At 48.1% G+C, this 25,536-nt stretch overlaps 1 protein-coding gene across 1 annotated transcript in view; it reads left to right on the top strand.

Moving 5' to 3' along the window:
- Positions 1 to 538: 538 nt before the first annotated feature.
- Positions 539 to 25,536, top strand: part of ATP11C (ATPase phospholipid transporting 11C) — a 202,777-nt gene continuing 177,779 nt past the window's right edge. The window contains exon 1 of the mRNA XM_049767475.1: positions 539 to 638. Within this exon, the coding sequence (XP_049623432.1) occupies positions 612 to 638 (27 nt within the window). The 5' untranslated portion in view covers positions 539 to 611. The remainder of the gene's footprint in view (positions 639 to 25,536) is intronic.

Raw genomic sequence — 25,536 nt, 5'->3', positions numbered from 1 at the left:
GCGGCGCCGGGCGGCGGCACGGACGGCGGCGGGGCGCTCCGCGCCTTTCCCGACGAGCTCGGGGGCGGCTTGGCGGCCCCGATCCCCGCGCCCCCAGCCCGTGCCCACCCGGCGCTCCGAAGCCCGCTGCTCCCCGGCGATCGGCGGGCAGCCCCGCACCGTGGCGCCCCAGCCCGGCGGCGGGACGGCAGCGCGGGGCGGCGCGGACGAGTTCGGGCCGGCGCCGGGTCCCCCGGAGCCCGAGGGGGCGAGCGTGTCGCTCGCGGGGCGCCCCAGCCCCGCAGGAGGAGCCTAGCGCCGCCCCGCCCGCCCTCCCCCGCGCGCCAGGCTCGCCGGCTCCGCGGGCTGCTGCGGCGGGAGCGGCCGTGCTGGGGCCAGATAAGGGCGAGGACGGGGCCGCCGCCCCCGGGCCGGGCGGGCCGAGCGCGAGGCGGGGCGGCGCGGGGTGCGCGGGGCCGAGTCCTGGGGCGCTGGCGGCGGCCGGCCGGCCCCCCGCCTCGCCGTCCGTCCGCTGCGCGCCGGCGGCCCACGCCGCAGTGTGTTTGGTGGACGGCGCCCTCCCAGCCCGGCCGCTGCCCGCCCGCCGGGGCGCCCAGCCAGCCTTGGCCGCGATGTTCCGCCGCTGCTTTAATCGCTTTGTAAGTACCCGCGCTGCGCCCCTGCCGCTCCGTCGCCGGGGCCCCCTCGGAACCGATCTGGGGCGGCCGGGGAGGGGGTGGAGGGGTCCGCGGGGCAGCATCACCCCGGTGCAGTTGTAGCGGGAAACACGTTGTCCCGGCGGCGCCCTGGGTGGAGACGAGGGGGTCGGTGGGTGGAGTGGGGGGGTGGTGGTGCCGGCAGGTAGTGAGTGACTCCGGGGCTCCGCGATGAGCAGCCCTCCTCCACGCCCAAACAAACAGTTCTATTCGAGCTTCCCTCCCGGGGCGCCGGGGACCCACTCCCCGCGGACTGCATGGTGGGAAGAGCGACCCCCCCTCCGGGGCTTGCCAATTAGTCGAAGATGGCGTTTTATTATCTCCGAGCTGCCTTTCTTTTGTTTCCTCTGCCGTGAACACATGGAGGTGCACCCAGATCGGTGACTGTGCCCCCCAGAAACCTTGGCGGGGGCGGGGCAAGTGCGGAGGCTCGGGACCCCGACTGTGCGTGTTCCGGGGCGCGGACCGTTGCAGCTCGCTGGCCCGGCAAACTTTGGAGCCTCAGCCTGGGCCGCTCGGCTGTCAGCGAGCGAGAAAGGAGAAACGCCCGGGCGAGCGGGCACGGTGGGCTGCGGGCGCTGGGGAAGTGGGGGGAGACCGCACCGCGCCGCTGCGGAGCACCCGGGCTGAAGCTGGAAGCCCCAAGTCGTTAAACCATCCACCGGGGCAGGCTGCGGGGAACACTCCCGCGACCCCGTTTACCCTCTCCCAGCTGCCTGGAAAAGGAGTTTCCCTGGCCCTGGAATTTGGGCAGAGATAAAAGCAATTCCTGAGTTTTGGGTGTTTTTTTTTTTCCTAAGGGGGGGGGGGAAATCTTCTAACCCGCGTACTCTTGGAGGGTCCATTAAGAATGGAGCTAAACAGACACCGCGGGACCAAGATTCTATTTGCAGCAACTTCCTTAAAGGCAAAGAGATGGCGGGAATAGCGTGTTTATTTCTGCTGAGGACGTGAAAGGAAGGATTCAACTGGAAATTGGGATTCCCCCCCCACCCCACCCCTGTTGGTGCAAACAATGGTTTAGGGCAGCGCCCCCCTTCCCCCAACACCTTAGCCACATACGTTTGAGAACTTGGTGGTTTGCTGTCTTTCGTGTGATTGTGTGATTACTCCTAATCAAAGCGTCTGCTCACATTCTTTTCCCCCAGAGCGAATAAACTCGCCCTCATTTTTTTTTCTGCCTTTGCAACTTTCACAAATGTTCCGCGGCTAACAGAAATAATTGGACGCCCCATTTTGAGGTGTTATTGCAAAAACATGTTCTATTAATGGTTTTCTAAATGCTTACCTCACCCAGAGGCATGTCCTGGGAAATTGGAGCATGTTACCTGTGGCACAGAACGATGGAGGCAGCACATAGCAAAGATGTTGAAATCTAGAGGCATCGGCTTGTACGGGAGACTGTGCTAAAAAAGCAAGTGGCTAAAATTGGTTTCTCACATTTAGCCTGAGAAGGTAAAAAAGTCTGGTGCTTCTTGGAGTGTGGCCTGGGGGGGGGTAATGAAAAGGAGAAAGGTGGCAGGCAGAGAGAGAGAGACAGAGACAGAGAGACAGGGAGCTAATAACTGCAATATTTGGGGAAAGGATAATCTCTTCACAAGGCACTTAAAATGGAAAACAACTGGACTCTAGTTCATAATAAATTCATTAGCTTAAAATTGCAAGGTTCACCAGCCCCGTTTTTCAAAAAACATTTGGAGCCGGACTGCAAGTATTGGTCTCGAAGCCTTCTCTCCTCCGCCTGTGCTCTGAGGGATGTGCAGAGTGTCAGTCTGGTCCTTAAGCAGTGCTGGCCCGGGAAGCCTGGGCATGCAGCCGAATTTGCAGCAGTGGTTGAGGTGCCAGGCTGCAGTCTTGAAGCGACCAAGATCTCTGCAGAAACTCACTTTTGCTCACACCCGAGATGGGCTTTGACCTCATTGTTGCAGCTGAAATGCTCAAATACTCCTGCTTTCCACTACAACTCTGACCATGGTAAGCTTGGGGGAATTTGGACCAGGGCAGCAAGTTGGGAGATTCCCAGGAGTTGCATGTGTGTGTGTGTGAGCTAAGAGCTTCGGGCAAGGACTTGATCTGCAAACCACTGGGCTGGACATGCAGCCTGCTATAGAATGAATACTCATCACTAAGGAATGACTTCAGGATTTTTTGTTTCTGGGGCCCAGAGAAGGAGTACTGTGGTGTTGAATCTTCCTTTGATGTCTGAGCCTTTGGCTCTTCTCATCTTTTGTTTTTCTTTCTCTTATCTTTTTCCCTGGGGGGAGAGTGATGACATGGATGGGCATCTGAGGGATGCTGCCCTGTGGAAGTCACCAAGAAGCCACAGAGCAGGGATTTCTTTGGGCCTCGGAGACATGAACACAGTGGAGTTCTCGTCTCAGTTGTATGGGCTCTTTTTAGGTGGTATAGTTCCCACATAGAAATGGGGTGGATTGCATGTATCTGTGTAGAATGGGGGCCATGGCCCCCTTTCTCCAGGTAGGGTGTTGTGAAATTGGCTGAGGCGTGGACCGTATTAATAGGGCGGCTGTGGCTTGTCATTGTCCATGGTGGCAGAGTGGAGCTTGCTTTGTGAAAGGTAGCCAGGGTTTGGCATTTGAAATCCTGCTGGTGGAAATCTCTTCTGTAGCATCACTCACTGCTTGTGACTTGTTGGCTGAACCGTCTTGACTGAGGATGCTGTTTATTTCCCCAGGTTTTCCAGTTTCAACCTAAACCAGAGTGCCTCATTGTCTGTTTTTTTTTTTTTTAAGACATGGTCATGACGTCTTTCCCATTAAGAATTGTCTTCTTTACCTTTACCATCTCTTATAGATGGTTTTGAGGTTAAAAAACACACACACACACACACACACCAAGGGAGGGCTTTTAAAGAAGTAAGGCAGGAAGGGGTGTCTTGGGAGATTTTTCGAGTTGACCCTCTCGAGTGGAATAAAAGGCTGCCTGTTCTTAGTCAACATTTCCATTCTCTGGAAATGTAATAAATCAATAATAGTAGCTTTGTCTGGACAATTTACTTCTTTCAAAGGCATGTTTATTAGATGTCTGTGCTAGCCCAGCCTTAAAGGTCAGGGCTTTTATGTTATCCTGTTGTTTTATTTATTTTTTTCTCCATATGAGGTTCCATGGGATTATAGTAACATTTGCAGATGGGTGTCAGGGTTTACTGAGACCCTTAATGCCCCCCCACGACTTACAAATTCAAAATTAGACCTTTACACGATTCAAAATAAGACATCCCTTGATGAGGTCGATCTGGAGCTGGGCCAAATGATGCTGTCAGTGGAGCTTGTCGGAGAGAGAAGTTGTAGGGTGGGTGGATTCCAGTATCATTGTTTGAAGGAAGCCCAAGTCCCGAGTGTGAGACAGATGCTGAGCGACATCCTTAAGTCTGATTCTAGACACACTCAGGCTGCTTTGGTTCATGCCATGATACTACATTCAGCATCGGGTAAGGATAGGGCATGGAAAGTGTCCAATCAGTGAAAGAGATCCAGGACTAGACTGAAGTGATGCTGTATATCAATAAAGTGAAAATTCGGAGTCAGACCAAAGATTGCAGTATAAGAGTCCACAAAACAGTTAAATCCTTAACCTGGAGTCTGTGGCCTTGTGGGTCCAGTGGAACAATAGTTGGAGACAATAAAATAATTTGGGTAATTGGTTTTGTGTTTAGGAGCTAGAAGGTTTTTGGTTTCTTTCTTCCTTGGATTATCAGGGTAATTAGACATTTTCTTTTTCATTTCCCTTTACAATATCAGGCCTCATTGGCCTGCAATTGCTGAGCATGGAAAATATCAGTGAATTTCCTTAGGTTTAGGAAATTTCTCCAACTTTGGGCACTGCAGTCTTCGGGCCTTGGCACAGGCCTTACAAATGCTCTGTGCATCTGTGCATCTTGGCTTCTTCTCTGGAGTTTTGTATTTAACAGGTGAACTTGACCCTGCTAAAATAAAACCAGAAACCTTTTCCAGTCATTGGAATTTCCTTTTGTGTGGCTTACTGGATCCTTTCATATTCCTTTATTATTTGTTTATTTTTGGTTCCCTGGTAGAGAATTAAAGACTAATGCCCGAGGGCATCCATTGTATGTAATAAATTACCATCTTTATGCATTGCATGTCTGTATTGTCCCTACTGAAGGACCATTTTCCTGCCTGTGGGTGTCTGGAAATGGACTCCTGTGGAGAAACGCTGACCTGGCTGGCAAGTCCATGCTATCCAGACCTTGAGGAGGGGTGAGGTGAGAGTCTGGGCTTATCTGGCCACTGAGTGACTAGCTTTTGTGTGAATAATATTTCCTTCCAGACTAATACAGTAAACTTTTTAAGAAGGAGGAGTCGAGATGGAATCCTTCTTAAGTGATTGTTATCATGTGATTTATAACACAGGCATGTTTGATCTTTGCCCTCAGATTTCTGACAGGGGATTCTTTACCTTCTGAAATTTCCTGAGGGGTTGGGAAATGAAATAAAGATACCTTTTTGGTTTTATTTTTTTTTGGGGGGTGGCCACACCCGGTGGCACTCAGGGATTCTCCTGGCTCTGCTCTCAGAAATTGCTCCTGGCAGGCTCTGGGGATCATATGAGATGATGGCGATTGAACATGAGTTGGCCTTGTGCAAGGCAAATGCCCTACTGGCTGTGCTATAGCTTTGGAACCCTGAAGGTACCTTTTATATCAAGGAGACCCTTGGGAGCTGGTCAGCAGAAGACCCGACTCTGCTGGAAGGAGGCCCTGAGATGAAGCTATTTGCCAGAAACTCATGGGAGATCAGTGTTGACTGCCTGGAAGACTCAGGGGCCTGAGTGAGAGTATATCATGCACTGGCATTCAGTCCTCAGCCCCTTGCTCCCCTGAGCATCATCAGGAGCCAGCCCTAAGCACTACCAGGAGTGGCCCCAAAGCAAAGGGAAAAAGGGGCTTTGGAGAGCTTTCAGGTTGCCAATCAGTGGACAATTTGAGAGGGTTTTTTGCCTAGAGAAAGTGGGGAGGCTGAGCCTTCCCTACTTGCCCTGTGTTATAAGCCTGCAGCCTACCAGGTGAAACGATGGTTGGAGTTAGGAGCTGTTCCAGCAAGTCCAGGGAAATGGACTTCACTGAATTCTGGTCATTGCATAAGAAAGGTGTCCTGCCACTCCCCAAAACCCCACAGGGAGCTGGCACCTGAGAGCCCAGTAAGGGATTTCTGGAGACCATGCTCTAGCTGGTTAGTCCAAGCACAGGTGCTAACCTAGACTGGCCGCTGGCATTGGTGTGTGTTGGACACAGGCTGGGCTGTCTTTAGGATAGGGCTCTTACCCTGTGGGCTCAGAGGCTGTCAGAACCAAGTGTCTTAGAGCCTCTGCTTTCTTTGGGGACACTCTAACATATTGCAACCAGATGAGGCAGAACCTAGACTTTGGGGGGATACTGTATACTGATGGACTGGACTAGTTTGTGTGGGTGTGTCTACATGTAGGGGGTCACAACCTCACTGCTCAGGAGTGGTTTACTCCTGACTGCACTACTCCTGGCGATGTGTGGGAAACAAAATGGGTTGCCGAGGATCATATCCGGGTCAGCCATGTGCAAGGCAAGCACCTTATGCGCTGTACTATCACTCCAGCTCCTGGACTTCGGTGATGAGGGTAGCTGCATTTTACACCAAAGTTGTGGTGATCAGAGTGTGAGCTTCCTTCCTTCCTTCCTTCCTTCCTTCCTTCCTTCCTTCCTTCCTTCCTTCCTTCCTTCCTTCCTTCCTTCCTTCCTTCCTTCCTTCCTTCCTTCCTTCCTTCCTTCCTTCCTTCCTTCCTTCCTTCCTTCCTTCCTTCCTTCCCTCCCTCCCTCCCTCCCTCCCTCCCTCCCTCCCTCCCTCCCTCCCCTCCCTCCCTCCCTTCCCTCCCTCCCTCCCTCCCTCCCTCCCTCCCTCCCTCCCTGAAAGGCTTGGGAACCATGTGGAATGCTCCCGGGTTGGCCACGTATGCAAGGCAAACACCCTACCACTGTGCTATCGCTTCTGGCCTTAGAGTGATCTTTCTGACCCCATTTTACACAGAACATGATTTTTCTTTAGGTCTTATTTTTTTGGGGGGGGCACACCCGTTTGATGCTCAGGGGTTACTCCTGGCTAAGCGCTCAGAAATCGCCCCTGGCTTGGAGGGACCATATGGGACACCGGGGGATCAAACCAAGGGTCCTTCTTTGGCTAGCGCTTGCAAGGCAGACACCTTACCTCTAGCGCCACCTCACTGGCCCCAATGATTTTTCATTCATCATATGATTGCTGAGCTCTGTTGCAGTGTGGTAGGCCTTGGGAACACAGCAACAAGCAGGGCACAAAGCTCTTGTCTTTGGAAAATGAGTGTGGAAAATGAGTGGGGAATGTTCCTGCCTGTGGGCCAGGTAAAGCCCACAGAATCATGGTCTGAACCTGGTGCATAATGGGACAGACACATGTTTTTTGTTGATTGCCTAAGGCCTTTCTGCCTGTTTTGTATGACCTGCAAATGAAAACATGAATATCCAAATGACTCTGGGTAATAAAAATATTTTTTCCTGCTTTTGAATCCTTGTTATTTACATACATGGCTGTAGATCCAAAGGACATAGTGAATGGTGTCTTAGCATTTGTGATATGGCAGAAAGGTTATTTTTTAAAAATTACTGTTATTATTATCTACCTGTCATCTACCTTTTGACCAAAAATTGAGTGTACTGCCATCTCATTTATTTATTTTTTGGTGATGGTGGGGACTGCACCCAATTGTGCTCAGGACATTCTCCTATTCTGCCTTTACGGATCACTCCAGGCTGACTTGGGGACCTTCTGGGCTGCCAGGGATTGAACCGGGATTGGTCATGTGCCAGGCAAGCTCGCCTTTCTTTACTATCTCTCGGGCCCCACAATCTCAAGTACTTTATAGTGCTTAGAATCTCACGTTAAAAAGCATTGGTTGCTTCTGACGCCTGCAACATGACCTACTCATGGCAAATGCTCTTCTGCAAATAGATCCTAGTCTAATCCATGAGAGTTGGGAAATCTCTTTCGGAGTGAGCCACTAAAGCTTGAAAGAAGTAAACATGTAGGATTAAATTATTTTTTATTTTTATTTTATTTATTTTTTGGTTTTGGGGTCACATCCAGCAGCGCTTAGGGGTTACTCCTGGCTCTATGCTCAGAAATCTCCCCTCACAGGCACGGGAACCATATGGGATGCTGGGATTTGAACCACCGTCTCTGCATGGAAGGCAAATGCCTTACCTCCATGTTATCCCTCCGGCCCCAGGATTAAATTATTTAATTAAAAACCTGAGAACAAGTTTTATCCCCCCACTTGATATGCCTCTTACTGCTGAAGCAGCATTACCCCAAATTTCTTTGAAAACAGTGTCATTCAACCTTTTAATACCTGCAGGCCCTTACCTGCCCATGGAGTCATGGTTGAAGGCCCCTATTTCAAGCAGCTTCCCTCAGGGTCTGTTGTTGGCGCCTGTGCTTTATTGTTATTGTTCCCAATTAATCTCTTTCAGGGGTGCCTACAAATCAAGTAGTTGCCAGTCTCTTAATGAACTTTGAGCAAAGGTGAGATTGATGCAGGCACATCTGGTTGTTTTTTTAATGCATCCTGTGGCACCTGTCCAGCTGTTTTCTCATTCAGGCAGTTTGTTTGCAGTGCTCAAAGAGGGCCCGGGGGCCTCAGACAAACCAGCCCAACTTTAGCTGTGCAGTGGTGGGGGTCAAGGCAAACTCCGGATTGTTGAGTAATTAGGAATAATCATAAGGGCTGGGTGCCAGGCTTAGGTGACAGATCTGTTCTCTCAGAAGAAGGTGCCGGACGCATGGGATTGCTTGAGATGGGGGATGTATTTTCTTCTGCTTGTGGGGATGGAGTTCGTGGGTGGCCAGAAGCAAATAGGGTGCTGGCTTGACTTTTTAAGTTTCTTTGCTTTTTTTCTAGTCACTCACCTTCTTAGCTAGGCTACGGGTAGACGAGCAGTGATTGTAAAACATATTAGCACAACTGCAGCCTACATGAACACTGCTGCAGCCTAAGTGATGAATGAGGGCTCAGCACTGCAGATGTGGGTGCGGTCTGCCCTGTGCCAACATGCTGGCAGACGGCCCCTCCATGACTGCAGGGTAGGGATGGATGGCTGCTTGGCTTAACAGACGGGTCATCTGTGTTTATATAGACTGGGTTCGATCTAGATTTGGGAGGTGAATGTGTTTGCGTGAAATGTAGGTTGTCTTCGACTTCCCCAGCCCTATTTGTTCAATTCGAGCTGGGAGCATTAGCGCAGCTTACCCAATAATGTGAGCAGGTCTCGTGACTTTTTGGGGGCCCTGTGATGCAAGAGTACTGCCAGCTCTTTCTGTTTTCCTCATCTTCCTTTTGGACTTCAGAATTCTCGGCGGGGGGGTGGGGAGTCAACCTCGTTTCCTTGCTACTGATCTTGCAGTTCGCATAGATAGTATCAGGTAAAGGGTTGAGGCCCAATAAATGCTTATTGAATTGTGAGCTGGTGATATCATCATCTGAGTCATCAATTACAGGTGAAAAACCACCAGCGAGTATAAGTTGCCACCAAGAAGTTTATGCATTTCAGGCTAAGTTCTTCCATTCAGTGGACAGAGGCACTGCACTTGAAAAGAGGGAAAAAAGGATATTTTGCTGCCCACGCACAAAGTACCAGTCCTATTAGGATCAACGCTATTCTGCTGTATAGCACTTGCCTTTCATGTTTGAGGTCCTGGGTTTTCCCCTTCCCAATGAAAAAAAAAACATCAGAAAATTTAGTTCATACTGGCTTGAGGCTGTTTTTCCCATTCACCAGAAAGATTATTAATGCCTTCCCTTTGGTATTCACAGACAGCTCTTATTAATATCCTGCCCCAGCCCTCTGAAATTCTAGGAAAATTCTTACTTGAGTGGTGGGATTTGGGATGCACTGGCCCTTTCCAGTAGCTGTTTCTGGCCCTGTGCTTTAAATAACCCTGGTGCTCCTCCCGGGACCATTTGTATGGTTGCATTGGAAGGCAAACACCATAACCCTTGCACTCTCTCTCCCACTCTCAGATTCTGCCTTTTATTTATTTTTTTTTTGTTTTCTTTTTTGGGTTTTTTTGGGCCACACCCGGTAACGATCAGGGCTTTCTCCTGGCTATGTGCTCAGAAGTTGCTCCTGGCTTGGGGGACCATATGGGACACCGGGGGATCGAACCTCCGTCCATCCAAGGCTAGCGCAGGCAAGGCAGGCACCTTACCTTTAGCGCCACTGCCCGGCCCCAGATTCTGCCTTTTAAATGCCATTTATAAGATTATGTTTTCTGTTGCCATCAGCAGTGCCTCAAATCTGTTTTGGAAACCAGATCTGCATTGTTCCCATTTCAGGAGCAAATCTTTGACTTACTGTGGTTATTGCATTATTTCGACTGGGGATACCACTTAGCATTTGGTTCTAGGATTTGAACATGCTGTATTTCACCACATAGTAACAGATTTTATGATTTCTTGGGGGGGGGTTGGGTGGAGCCACACTTGACTATTCAGGGCTTGTACCTGGCACTTGAGTTCAAGGATCATGCCTGGTCATGTTGGATAAGGAGACTATATGTGGTGCCGGGTTCGAGGGTTGGTTCTATAGTGCAGTGGATAAGGCATTTGTTTGCCATACACACAGCCAATCCAAGTTTGATATCTTTCCCATATATGCTTTCCAGAACACTGCCAGGAATGATCTCTGAGCACAGAGCCAGGAGTAAGCCCTGAGCAGTGCTGTTGTGGCACAAAAACCAAACAATCAACCAACCAACCAACCAAAAAAAAAATTTCCATAAAGCCCTATGCTAGCTCTCTGGTCCTATAACCACCATTTTTGTTTTGTTTTGTTTTTGGGCCACACCCATTGACGCTTAGGAGTTACTCCTGGCTATGCGCTCAGAAATTGCTCCTGGCTTGGGGGGACCATATGGGACTCCAGGGGATCGAACTGCTGTTCGTCCTAGGCTAGCGCTTGCAAGACAGATGCCTTACCTCTAGCGCCATCGCTTCGGCTCCTATAATCACCATTTTTGAAGAAAAATGGAATGCTTGAGGCTGGAGAGATAGTATAGCAGGGTTATATATCGAACTGGGTTTGATCTTGAGCATCTCATATGGTTCCCCCAAAACTGCCAGGAGTGATTTCTGAGTGTAGAGCCAGGAGTAAGCCCTGAGCATCACAGGGCATGGGCCCAAACTGCCTCCCCCCAAAATAGTTGCTAATATTTGAACCGTAAAAATATTGTGCCTACATTACTTAAAAATTAAGATATGACAAGTATGTGGTGCTGTCTATTATGTGGTGAAATACGGTACTTTTCCTCTGCACCCATTGCCATTAACTAAGGCACTTTATCTAAAGTGAGAAAGTGGAGTAGCCTTGCAAAACTATAGAATTGAAAGGGGTTTGGAAACAGTTTGTTGTGAATCTTACTGTAGCATTGTTAACGGGGTCGGTTATTACAAATCCTTGTTCTGCTGTTGCCTACCCAGCTTGGGAATTGGGCATAGACTTCACAGGCTTCTCCAGGTTTCTCTAAATGTGAACTTGTGAACAGAGAGAGAGGAGATGGTGGGTGAACAGAGTGCAGGACAAGCAGCTGGTCCACCTTCCAGAATCTGGTTCCCTGAGCATGCTGGGAGTAATCTCTGAGGACAGAGCCAGGAGTAAGCTATGAGGTCAGTCCTGTGTGTCTTCCAACTCCCTGAAAAACTGGCTTTGGACCACTTGCAGAAAATTCAATTGGGTCACTCATGATAAATGCAGACTATCACGGGGCCTTAAACCTACTGAATTCACATCTCAGGTAATTGATAGGTCCTGGGAAATCACATGATGATGATGATGGCAATGGCGATGGTATTTGGCAGCCACCCTCCATGGTATTCAGGGGTCTGTGTGGTACTGGGGATCGAACCTGTGACCCCGACATGCAGCATGGGCTTTCAGGCCTTTGAAGTAGTTTTCAGTGCCTGCCCAGGCACCTGCACTTTTTTTCCTGTTCACACGAGAGCACACCGGTGTGATAACCGCCCAAATATTTCTTTTCTGGGTATGCTCTGTCCAGCCTCTCTCAACGGCTTCCTCTGTCACCGCAATGAAGGGAAGAATGTCCGCTCTACATGGCTTCTGGGAAGATATTAGGCTTTCCCAATCTCTGCCAATTAGGAGCGCCCCCAAAGGACTGCCAGGCGGGGTGATTTACTGGCAGGGCTCACCAGACTCAGCATATACTTGTGTTCCCAGCTATGATTTATTCGAGCACGAGGCTACAAAGCAAAGTCAGCAAAGAAAAAAGACGCGCATGGGGCCAAGTCTGGAGCAAACTGGACGCAGCTTCCAGCAGCCAGATCCCCCCAACCCCCATCATGTGGGCCGGCTTCATTCCTCCACCCTGGAGTTTTGAAATCATCAGAGATGTAGCACCCCAGGTTCTTATGCGGAGGTAGTTACATGCATAGCCCTTTGCCTGGTAGGTGCCCAAACCACAAAGCTCCACCTGCCTCTGTCTCTCTCATCTTTCTGGATTTTGCACCCAAACTGGTGGTGCTCAGAAGCAGCCCCTGGCCATTCTCAAGGCCTCATCTGTGGTGTGGGGGATGGAGTCTGCAGTGCTGAGTGCCAGGCAAGGCCCCTCACTTCCTGTCCTCTGTTTCCTGTCTGGGAAACATAAATCATCTGCTTGGAGCTCAGCATAGAATCAGGGAGGGTGATGGCAACCTTTCTGCAAGCCCAAAGCTAGCCAAAGGCCCCTTCTGGCTAGGTTCTGGTTTGCCTGCATGCTGAGGTGAAGAAATAGGGGTTTTTCCAAGGGGCAGGGAACTGGAGGATACCCTGGCCACAATCATTGCTCACCCCCAGAGAGCAGAAACCCACAGCTTCCCAGCTATCACCACCTCCTCTGTCCATTGCTTTGCACCACCCGCTGGGGCAGGCATTGTCCTGCCTGCCCAGGTAAATGGATGCCCACAGCTGAGGTTTCTGCCAGGGGAGCAGCAACACGTGACTTCCATTTATCCTGACTCTGGGACCTTGGTCACTGCTCCTCTCTCTCCACCTTCTATTTTGTCCAGTGCTCCAGCATTTCTTTTCTTTATTTTTTTTTTTTGTTTTGTTTTTTTGGGTCACACCTGGTGATGCTCAGGGATTACTCCTGGCTCTATGCTCAGAAGTTGCTCCTGACTTGGGGGACCATATGGAACGCCGGGGAATTGAACCGTGGTCTGTCCTAGGTTAGCGCTTGCAAGGCAGATGCCTTACCGCTAGTGCCACCGCTCCAGCCCCCCAGCATCATTTCTTTATGCTGTTACCTCATTGCATTGTGTACCTGGCTGGCAGTTAGCTCCTTGGCAGTCCAGGTCAGAATCCCCTGGGGAACACCATTGACCCAAGGAATATTTTGTCTTTGGAGGAGGGTGGTTGGGGGCCACCTGGCCAGAGGGTGGAGGTCGTGCGAAGCCAAGAGGGCACACTTGGGATTGTGAGGTTCCAAATTAGCGGGGGCACAGCTGCAGCTCCCATGAGCTGGATTGCCAAAATGTGTGCCCGAAGTTTGTGAGGCCTGGAAAGCCCTGGAGACTCTCACAGGTGCTTGCCAGTGAGGCAAATAGATCATTTGTTCCTGACCTGGGCAAGGGAGGAAACCAGGCTGGGAGTGGGCTGGGCTGGGGGCGGAAGTGGGGAGGGATCTGGCATAAAGAATGAGCAGCCACACCTGTTGGCTAAGCAGTGTGTGTGTGTGTGGGGGGGGTGTTCTGGAAGCTTCACAATGCTGGGAGTTTGCAGGGATAAGGATGAGGGGAGCTGGAAGAAAGTGCACCATGGGCTTTGGGTCCTTCTTTGGAAACTGTCTGAAGACTCGCAGGCTCTAGGCGACCTCTGTGGCCAGACGCCTACACTCCCGGCTAGGGTAGCAGGGCAGAGTGGGTCATCAAGAGTTGCCTTTCTTGTGAGGAGTCCCACAACTGTTGTGTGCAGCAGGAATTCAGAGATGAGCTCATCATGTTGCTGTGTGCAGGTAGTGTGTGTGTGTGTGTGTGTGTGTGTGTGTTGGGAGGAGGAAGTCACATGTAAACTGAGGGAGTGGGGACCCAGAAGATGGTCCCCGGGCCCCCTCACTCCAAGGGGATGTGATTGCCTGAGCATCCTCACAGCTTCTGGCACTGAGAACCATGGATTCAGCTCATTTCCAAGGCATATGGTCCAACTCTTTTTGTTTTAGTTTTTGGGCCACACCTAGCATTGCTGAGGTTACTCCTGGCTCTGTGCTCAGAAATCACTCCTGGCAGGCTCGGTGGACCATATGGAATGTCAAGGATCAAACCCAAGTGGGATATGTTCAAGGCAAACACCTCTCTCTTCCTGCTGTACGGTTGCTCTGGCCCCTCATATTCCACTACTAAAGGCAGTGGGAAGAGTCCCAGTAGGCCAGACCTACCTGCCAGGCAGTCCTTTGACCTATTGCTGGGTCCCAGCGTTTGTGTGTGGTGAAACTGCTTCATGAAGTGTGTGGGTGAAACTACCGTGTGTGTCAGTGAGGCTGATGTGGTCACTGAGGTTGCCTCTTGGTTCCTGCTGTAGCCCTGGATAAGACTTATTTTTTCCAGCAACAGTGAACAAGTACTAAAATGCTTGCTATCAGTCCATGGCACCCCATGTGACCCCTTGAGCATGGCCCAGAATGATCCCTGATCCCCGAATCCAGGAATAACCCCTGAGTGTTGCTGGTTGGGCCCCAGATACCCCTCCAGATCTTTTTTTTTTTTTTTTGGCTTTTTGGGCCACACCCGGTGATTCCCAGGGGCTACCCCTGGCCATGAGCTCAGAAATTGCCCCTGGCTTGGGGAGCCATAGGGGACCCCGAGGGATCAAACCTCGGTCTGTCCTAGGTTAGCATGTGCAAGGCAAATGCCTTACCGCTTGCACAACCGCTCTGACCCCTAAAAACCCCTCCAGATTTTTAAGGTATCCCTGTATTGTTTCCCTTTGTAGCCATTTTGATGAAAATACTGAGGGTTCCAATATTTGTTCCTCCGGATGTTTGGTGGTGGGCTTTGGGATGGATTTGAGGTGCTGCTAACTTGTTTTACACCCACCCACCCACTCATCCATCCATCCATCCATCCACCCATGTATCCATGTTTCTGGGCCACACCTGGCAGCACTCAGGGGTTCCTCCTCACTCTGCCCTTAGAAATCACTCCTGGCAGGCTCAGGTGACCATATGGGATGCCAGGGATCGAACCCGGGTCGGCCACATACAATGCAAACACCCTGCCTGCAGTGCTATCACTCTGGCCCCTGCCTTCTGTATTTTTGATTATAGGCTTTGGAATGATGTGAGGTGCTCTCTTGTTCTGTTTAGGTTTGGACTCCTCTTCTGATTAGCCCTGCCAGCATCCTTCTAGATGGCATTGTTGTTGGCATAGCATCCTTGGAGAAATGGCCTCCAGTTTCTTTTTCAATTTTTTTTATCGTGTAACTTGAGTTTAGTTGTTGAGGTTCTTTATGTATTCTGGATATTAATTCTCTTAATAGGTGTGCATGTGATTTGCATTAATCTAGAGGTTTTCTAAATTCCATTCTATAGGTTCCCTTTCTCTGTTCAATCTCCTTTTATTTTTTGCCTCTTGACCTACATCCTGGCGATGTTTTGGGATTACTACATGCATACAGTCTACTGTAGAAATTAGTCGTTATCCAGCAGGTTAGTGCAGGAAGCTGCAAGTTCACCTGCTGCTTGGCTGCTGCAATCTTTTTATTTTTCCAGGATTCTGAGGCCTGCTGCCGCTGCCTGGGGGTTTCTGAGAGAAAGGGAGAGATAGATGGAAATTCATGGGCATCCTCTGGCTGGCAGGGAGAGACCTGGATTCAAAAAAAGAAAGAAAAGGAATAGATACAAAGCAGGCAACATCTCTGTGGTGCTTTTATCTCTGCCTCCCCACCCCCCGCAGACCAGCAGGCACTGCTCTGGTCACTATCCTGGGTCCCCCCACAATTGTCTAAGTTTTTTTCTTTTATACCCAGCATGGCAATGGTATAAAACGACCAGTTTCAACTGTCAATGCAATGGGATTATCCAAGGGCCTTCCATCAACTCTACAATCAATGATCACTCCTCATGGGTTTTGGGGACTTTATGTGGTTCCAGAGGTCTAACCCGGGTCAGTTGTGTGCAATCAAGCATCCTACCTGCTGTACTATCACTTTGGTCCAATTCAGTGTTTTCTGATACATGAAAGTTTCAAAGTTTGATATGGTTCCATTTTTCTAATTTTTCATTGGGTATTATATCAAGAAATTATCGCCAAGCTTTCCCACACCGTTTTCTTTCAGGAGTTGTAGGTCTTAAATTTAGGTCATTATCTACCTTGAGTTGATTTTATATAGATGATGTTAGGTAAAGGTCGAATTTCATCTTTTGATCCAGTTTTCCATTTGTTGAAAGGACTCTTCCCTTGGCCTTGGCATCCTCACAGAAGGTCACTTTATTTTCCTTTGTAAAATTTTTTTTGGCCATACCCGGTGACACTCAGAGGTTACTCCTGGCTTTGTGCTTAGAAATCGCTCCTGGCTTGGGGGACCATATGGGACGCTGGGGGATCGAACCACGGTCCATCCTAGGCTACTGCGGGCAAGGCAGACGCCTTACTGTTTATGCCACCACTCCGGCCCCTGTAAATGTTTTTTAAAAGAACACTGGTTTATAAAGATATTGATAATTGAGTTTTTGGCATATACTATTTCCACAACAGTCCCACCATCCGTGTCAACGCTCATCACCACTGCTCCCAGACTCCATCATCTCTCAACCCCTCTACCTGCCTACCCTGCCACCTGGACAGACACATTATAAAGTTTGGTGGTTGCAGCTTAAACCTCTTGTTTTCAGCGTGGTTGCATATGTGCTTTGGATTCATAGCTAATTCACCCTTCCCTCATCACCCATTGCATCACTCCATTTCTCCCATTACTTCCCATCCTCAGCTTCCTTCCTCCTTGATTTCTTCCCTTCTCTGTCCTTCTCTTCCCTAAGCTCTAGGGTCAAGGGTGATGGAAGTTTGCTTAATCAGAGACTGAAGTATTTAGTTCTCTGTTCTCTTTTTCCAGGGCTTCTTAACCATTATCATTTATTTCCTGACTGCCACTTGGTTGGATTAGGTCTCCCTGTATGTCTCAGTTGGCCAGATTGCAGGTTTCTTCCTGGGCAAATGCTCAGGTTTGTTTTTTTTTTAGGGGTTGAGGTGTGGGGACCTTCACCTGGCAGTGCTCAGGGGTTTCTCCTAGCTCTGCACTCAGGGATGAATCCTGGTAGTTCTGACCAACCATAGGGGATGCCTGAGACAGAAAGTGGACTGGTCGCATGCAAGGCCAGCACCCTCTCTCCCCACTGCGACCGCTGGCTCCAGTGCTTGCTTTCTGCTCTGGAATGTGCCCACTGACGGCTTCGGCCTGAGCCCAGGGGAATCCTCAATCTCCCCTGTAGAGGATGCAGTTCTGTGGCAGCTGGGCCTGTCTCCCTGGTGAACCCTTTGGGCAAGAGTGCGTGTCATTGGAAGGAAGCTGCTGTCTGCATTTTCTGAAAATCGTTTTAGGGAACTTGGCCAGTGGTTGCTCGGTCTCCAATCAAGAGAGTCCATGCTTCTGAGTGTAAAATAAAAATATAAATATAGTCCATAATTGGGTAAGACTTCCTCAGGCACCATGTTTCTTTTTTCTTTTTCTTTTTTTTTTTTTTTTAGGCACCATGTTTCTAACCCCTTAGGCAGATGGGTCTGATGAAGCAGGGTAGGGGTGGAGAAATAATAGACCAAGCAGTCAGAAACGATATTCATTGGAGTCAGCTCGCTTTATTTTTTCATGGCCTTTCTCTGCCATGTGCAGCCTCTGCCATGTGCTGCCCACCTGCCATGTGCATTCTCCCTTGAGCCCAAAGCCAGCATCTTTTCTTTATTATCCAGAACCCAACCCGCCAGGGTGGGGGAACGCCCGCCAGGGTGGGGGAACACCAGGTAATCCAGGTGGGTTTTTACATACCAGAAGAAGAGGTTAGGGAAACAGGAAGTTGTGGGAAGGGTTCCATCAGAGTGGTGAGAGGAGGTGCGTGCAGGTGTGCAGGTCGCAGTTGCGGGGCCATAGCTGGTGTGTGGACTGGAGTCCAACTTCCCTTTTCTCTTTTTTCCCACAGGGATGCCCTATCCCTTGCTTTTCATCCTGCCTCTTCCCCTTCTTTGGGTGCTGGGATGAATCTAGGCCTCACACACACAGCTCAAGTGCTCTATTGATGAGCTATACCCCAGCCTTTCTTTCTTAGTTTACCCCCCTTTTATGGGGGGGGATATCCAGTAGTGCACACTTACTCCTTGCTCTGTATTCACAGGGATGACTCCTGGCGCAGCTCAGGGAGCCTTGTGCATCACCAGGGCATGGAACCCGGGTTTTCTGTGTGCAAGGTAAATGCCTCCTCCTCTGCACTGTCTCTCTGGCTCCTTCTTCCCTATTCAGATGTCAAGAGTCTAGGGAATAGGATGGGGCTCATTTTTTTCAGCCACTGGTATTCATATTGGTTAAATGAGCTCCCAGGGCCTTCTGCCCAGTAGCATGTGCCTATAAGGAATGGGCAGGATGAACCTTTGAGGCACACTCAAGGTATGCAGCATTCAGACTGGCCTGGCAGGTGGTTCTGGGCCATGTTGAAAGGAGATTGCTTGGGGTCGGTAAGTGAAAACACAGCCAGGATAGCCAAGGACAGAGAGAGTAGGGGTTCGGGCTGCTGGGATTGGCCAAAGGCTGGGTATGGGGCAGATTTGGATTTTATCTGGGACGGAAGTGGGCTTTGAGCTTACCAAAGTTTTTCTTCTCTGCACAAATGAAATCAGTTTTTCTGGTTTCTCTAGGCCTGTTCCGGGCTGTGTTCAGGAGTGACCCCGGGCAGTGTTTGAGGGACACTCTGATGCAGAGTTGGGTCTGAATGTTGGATGCAAGGCAATTGTCTTAATCCTTGCACTAACTAGCTCTCTGGCCCTCTATTTCTCTTACAGGCAGCTTTCTCTCTCTCCCCCCCTTTTTGGTGCTCGCCAGCGAACACACGCACCCCTCACATACCGCATCCCTTCTAGCCTAGCCTCTACTCTACCCATTCTCATCCACCTACCCACTTTTTTTTGGTTAGTTTGAAGGAACACCTGATAGGGATTTTTCTTGTCTCTGTTCAGGAATCACTCCTGGTGGTGCTTAGGGAACCATATTGGGTGCCCTGGTTTAACCTCTGATTTGGGGAATTTCTTAACATTCAAACTGGGGGCTGGAGAGATAGCATGGAGGTAGGGCATTTGCCTTGCATACAGAAGTACATCCTAGATGGTCCCCTGAGCCTGACAGGAGCGATTTCTGAGCATAGAGCCAGGAGTAATGCCTGAGCGCTGCCGGTCAGGTGTGATCCAAAAAAAAAAAAACCAAACAGAAAAAAAAAACCCATTCAAACTGTTGGGTTTGGAGAGAAGGGACTCACGGGTTAAGGTGCCCGACTTGCATGTGACTGCTGACTCGGCTTTGATGCCTGGCAACTCATGTTCTCCAGCACCTCTGAATGTAGCCCCAACCCCTTACTTACTTACTCTCCCCCATAAAGCCATATAATTAAATTTAAATATCACCAAAATTAATTTCCCACTTAAAATCTTTTCTCTGAGAAAATAAGTATACAATCCAAAATTCCAACATTTACATGGGGCCAGAAAGATAGTCCAGGGTTTAAGGCTGATTTCAGTTCCACCCCCAGGACAGAATATGATCCCTTGACCACTGCCCAACAGAGCCAGGAGTAAAGCCTGAGCACCACAGGCTGTAGCCCCAACTCCCCCTTCAAAGAAAAGTTACTGATAGTGAATCACAAATTCCTTTTGTTGTTTTTGGGCCACATCCAGCTGAGCTCAGGAATCCCTCCTGGCAGTGCTCTCGGGACCATATGAAATAATGGGGATTGAACTCCAGTCAACTAACTGTGCAAGGCAAAAAGAAAAGCCCACTACCCACTGGTCTGTTGCTCTGGCCCCTGGAATGGGATGCTGCTGCTTTGTTTCTTGGTCAGGAACAAACAGCTCAACCCTCAAGTCTGTGGCAAAGACTTGGTATAGAAGAGCCACAGCTTTCTGTCACTGCATAGGAGCCAGAGCCGAGAACAGGACAGAACACATAAAGGAAGTTGTTTGCAACCAAAAATGGGGCTTATGTGACCTTGTACAGCTTAGATAGCTTGGCTCTCTTCCCTTTACTTGGGCTACGTGTCTGTCTCTCTGTTCCTTTTATTTCTTCCCTTTTTAGGGTGCTGGGCATTGGACCTAGGTACTTATACATAACAGCTGTGTGCTGTGCCACAGAGTCACATCCCAGCTTCTGTCTGTCTGTCAGTACTTTACACTGTTTGTTGTAGCTTTGGGTTAGGTTTTGAAAACAGGAAGTCCTTTTTTCTTTTTTTCAAGTTTGGCTCTGTTGGACATTTAGTTTCGTTTTCTCTTTGAGGGGCCACGCTCAGCTGTGCTCAGGTCTTACTATTGGCTCTATTGAGGGATCATTTCTGGTGGAGCTCGGGGTCCATATGGGATGCCAGGAATCAAACCCGGATTGGTTGTATGCAAAGTATGTGCTGGAGCTTCTGTGCTATGGCTCTTGCTCTTTTGGGTTCTCTGAGAGTCTGTATTGGATTTTGATTATTTTTCTTTTTTTAGTTTAAAACCTCATGGAGAGAGAGAGAGAAAGAGAGAGAGTTTGTAAAACCTCATGGAGAGAGTGTGTGTGTATGTGTGTGTGTGAGAGAGAGTGTCTGTAAAACCTCATGGAGAGAGTGTGTGTATGTGTGTGTGAGAGAGAGTGTGTGTGTGTGTGAGAGAGAGAGTGTCTGTAAAACCTCATGGAGAGAGTGTGTGTGTATGTGTGTGTGTGTGAGAGAGTGTGTGTGTATGTGTGTGTGTGTGAGAGAGAGAGTGTGTGTGTAAAACCTCATGGAGAGAGAGTGTGTGTGTGTGTGAGAGAGAGTGTCTGTAAAACCTCATGGAGAGAGAGTGTGTGTATGTGTGTGTGTGAGAGAGAGTGTGTGTGTATGTGTGTGTGTGAGAGAGATAGAGTGTGTGTATGTGTGTGTGAGAGAGAGTGTGTGTGTATGTGTGTGTGTGTGTGTGAGAGAGAGAGAGAGAGAGATAGGACGTCCTGGAATTTCACTGGTACAGCTTAGCATCTCGTGTGTCCGATACTATGTTCCCATTGTCAAAATTCTAGTGCTAACCCACACCAGAGGAGCCTCTCCTCAATCCTTCCACCCATATCACTTACTGCTGCTAACCACCACAGTGCCCAACATGTCTGTTGGGTTTTGCCAGTTTGCTCTGGCTATTCATAGTCCACATATCAGTGAAATCAGCTCTTTCAGTTTCAGCTCTCATTCAGTTTTGGACTTTGTTCACTTAGCATAATCACCTTTTCATCTCATATTTTTTTCTGTTTTGTGTGTCAGCCACACCCTGTCATGCTTGGGGGGTCTCAGGGGAGCATGTTAATGCCATAGGTCAAACTCAAGGTTCCTGAATGTGAAACACCTACCACAGCACTTTGAGCTATTTCCCCGACTCTCCCCTCCACTCTTTTTCTCTTCCCTTCCTTTTCCTCTTTCCTTCCCTTCCTCTTCTCTGCTTCCCTCCCCTCCATACTCCCCTCCTGGCTCCCCTCCCTTTGCTCGAGACTTATCCCAGGTTCTTTGCTCAGGGACCATATGTGGTGCCAGGAATAGAACCAGTCACCATATTGAACCTTCTAGATTCTCTTTCCACATGGACTTTACCTTTATATGCTGTATTTATATTTGCTCTCTTATTTTGTATGAAGCTTTCCCTCTCTCTCTGTTCTTCCTTTCCCTGAAGGAACTCTGACCATTTTTGCTTATTATTCTCTCATGATTGATTGCCTCAGTACTATCTCTAGTCTGTGTGTTCAATAAATGATGGCAGAATGAATGATTTCTATTAGTGCTTATGGTTTTTATTTATAATCATAGACTTAGAGCTTCACTGAGAGATAGAATTGTTCTCTTTTTAATACCTCACTGTTGTATTAGGATAAAAATGGTGATGTGGGGCTGTAGATAGAGTACAATGGGTAAGGTATTTGCATTGTATGTGGCTGACCTGGCTTTGGTCCCTGGCATCCTATAGGGGCCTCCAAGCTCCAATAGTGTTAGGCTATACCTTGTTTTACCCAAAACAAATAGCCTCCCTTGTTCCTTTATATCTATTTGTTTACATCTTGGTTTTACCCACAAACAGAGATTGTCTTACAAATAAAACTAGGTGGAACTGGCTTAGGATTGCCTGAGCTGTCTGTTCTTACTCCTCCACTTGGGGTTGGTTTCTGTACTCAGTAAAAACGACAGTTCTGGCAGGCAGCTAGGACTTCATAGAAGATTACCAGACTACACATGTTTCATCCCCAGCCTGGTTTGGATTATTTTCATGCATGACCTGCTTCAAACTCTTTCACCTGGGGTTTGAAATAAAGTGTGTGGGGGTGATTTTACACTGCCAGGAGTGATCCCGGAGTCTAGAGCCAGGAGGAAACCCTGACCACCTCTGGGTGTGGTCTTCAAACCACCATCACAACAAAATGATTATGTTCATTCAGACTTTAGAACTGAAGCCACTTCCTCCAAACTCAAATGTTGTGTTTCCTAATATATACAATCAGTGGTCCTCAAACTATGGCCCTTGGGCCACATACTGTATTTTTTCCTGTTTTGTTTCTTCACTTCAAAATAAGATATATGCAGTGTACATAGGAATTTGTTCATAACTTTTGTCTTTACTATAGTCCGACCCCCAACTGTTAGGGACAGTGAACTGGCCCCCTGTTTAAAAAGTTTGAGGACCACTGATCTACAACAACAAATCCTTTTCCATTATAGTTTTAGGTGTTCAATATTTTTCTGATATAGATATAGACAATGAACATTACTATGGTTGTATTTATATTTCAGTATTGACTTTCTTGAGAAGTTTGTCATAATGCTTTTTGGATTTGTTTTAGGGCCATACCCAGTGGTGCTCAGGACTTACTCTTAACTCAGTCCTCAGGTATCAGCCCTGGTGGGCTCAAGGAGCACCATATGGAGTGCCGGAGATTGAATTGGATCAGCTGGTAAAGGGCAAGCACCTAATTCCCTTTATTAGCTTTGGGTACTCTAAAAGTACTACTTTCAGTAGAAATAACAAGTGATGTAAGGAAGGGATTTTGTATTGTATTTTTGTGTTCCTAGGTTATATCCCTAGGAGTGGTATAGCTGGATCATATGGGAGCTCAATTTCCAGGTTTGGGAGGAATCTCCATATGCTTTCCATAAAGGTTGGACTAGACAGCATTCCCACCAGCAGTGAACAATAGTTCCTTTCTCTCCACATCCCTGCCAGCATTGCCGTGCTATTTACAATAGCCAGACTCTGGAAACAGCCTAGATGCCCCTCAATAGATGAATGGCTAAAGAAACTGTGGTATATATATACAGTGGAATATTATGCAGCCGTCAGAAGAAATGAAGTCATGAAATTTTCCTATACATGGTTGTATATGGAATCTATTATGCTGAGTGAAATAAGTTAGAGGGAGCGAGATAAACACAGAATGGCCTCACTCATCTATGGGTTTTGAGAAAAATAAAAGACATTTATGTAATGATTCTTAAAGACAAAATAGAGGAGGACTGGAAGGCTCAGCTCACGACATGAAGCTCACCACAGAGAGTGATGAGTGCATTCACAGAAATAATTACACTGAAAACCATCATACAAAATGTGACTGAATGAGGGAAGTAGAAAGTCTTGTCAAGAGTACAGGCCAATGTGGGGTGGGGAGGAGGGACACTTGGGACATTGGTGATGGGAATGTTGAACTGGTGAAAGTTTTTTATATATACAATGCTAAACAATAATAAAAAATTAAAGCACAAAAAAATAAAAAAATAAAAAGAAATAACAAATGATATGTTCACTGAATTTTTTTTATCTTGTCATTTTTTTATTTTTTGCCACCCAGCCCCACTTTTAGTTCTTTTAATGTATGTTTTGTGTAGGTGTTTTGAAAATAATTGTCTTTTAAATTTTTAGAAAGGTCTATTAGGCAAACAGTTCATTTAATGCTGCTATTTTGTAAATGTATTGATTTTTTTTTTTACTGAGTACCAGATATTCAGAACTGATAATTTACATTTCTTATTTAAGACTTTGGTAAAGGTAGATGGAAGTCATCTTACCATTTTTATTTGGTTCAAAATTGAAAATTTTATTTATTACTATTTTTTCTTAACCTTCATGGAAGGCGATTTTGTTCCTCTTTAGACCGTGTGCAGAAATATTTCCCTTCAAGGCTGTGAAATCCAGCTCCAAGACTTCATGGATATATATCAGGTGTTTGAATTTTAGATTTCACTTTCACTTGCTTGCTTAGCATTATAATAACAGTGAAAACTGGAGTAAAATGTTCCTGGAGCGTTAAAATAAAAAAAAAAGCCTTGCAGGCTGAAAGCATGTTTGTTTCTTGTATTTATTAGGTTTCTCCAGAGAAACTGCCAGCTGGATGAATGTGAGAGATATGAAAATGTGTATTTGGGGGCCAGGGTGATAGTACACTGCCTAGGCTTGCTTTGCATACAGCCAACCCGGGTTCAATCCCTGGCACCCCATAGGGTCCTCCAAGCACTGCCAGGAGGAACTCATGAGTGCAAAATCAGGGGTAAGTCCTGAGCACTATCGGGTGTGCCCATACCTCCCCTCAAAACCCAACTAAAGCATGTGTTTAATCTGATGTATGTTTCTGTACATGTGTACAGACCATTAGACATGAGTCTACAAGCTTAGGAATTTCTCCACATGCACATGTTTACAGACAAATTATCCGAGCTTCGCATTTGGAATTGGTTCACATGCTTATTTTTTGGGGGGGCACACCCGGCGGTGCTCTGGGGACCATATGGGATGTTGGGGATCAAACACAGGCCGGCTGTATGCAAGGCAAGTCCCCTCCCTGCCGTATTCTTGCTCACGTGCTTAAGGAGGCCAATAAATCTTGCATGTGCAAGCTGTCTGTCCTTCAGGAAAAGGAGGGGTGCTATGGCTCGGGCCAGCCAGCAGACCTGCAGTTTCAAAAGGGAAAGTGCTGCTGTTTCCTGTCTAGGGAGGCGGAAAGAGGGGCAGATGTAGAAGTTCAAGGTAGAAGAGCTTGGACCTGAGACCACGCTACTGTGCAGGGAGCTCAAGCTGGGCTATTTTGGATTTTACCTGACTGGGGCTTCTCATCTTCTGCAAGGCTGTCTGCTTTTTCCTGTTTGTCTGCTCAGTCAAACCTTCCAGAAGCATCTTGGTGGCATCTACTGTATACTATTGGATCTACTCTCCAAGTCTAGATGGCCCAGTCAAATTGTCACGTATGACAAACTGCTTTGCCTCATGTGCTAAAGTCATCTGAGAAGGAAAGAGCATAATTTGCTGCCTTTCTGGTCTAGGAAAACAGGAAGTAGACTGCTTCATGGTCAGCGGGGCTCAGCAAATCCTAGAATTGGGGAAGGATCTTAGTGATCATTGTGGCTGCTGAGCTGAGGTAAGAAAAGACAGAAAAAGGCCTGCCTGGGACTCACTGGTGAGTGGTAGCGAAGAAGCGATTACTTGCAAGCTCAGCTTGTCTCGTTGCCTCCCATTTCTTCATCTCTAAGCAGCAAGGATTCTTGGACATCTGGATTGAAGTTCTTTGCCTCCTGTATCATCCTCTGTGTTCAACCTCACA

This window comes from Suncus etruscus, chromosome X (assembly GCF_024139225.1).
Source record: "Suncus etruscus isolate mSunEtr1 chromosome X, mSunEtr1.pri.cur, whole genome shotgun sequence".
NCBI lineage: Eukaryota > Metazoa > Chordata > Mammalia > Eulipotyphla > Soricidae > Suncus > Suncus etruscus.
Note: the sequence above shows the minus strand (reverse complement) of the source record. Positions and strands in the feature narration are given on the sequence as shown.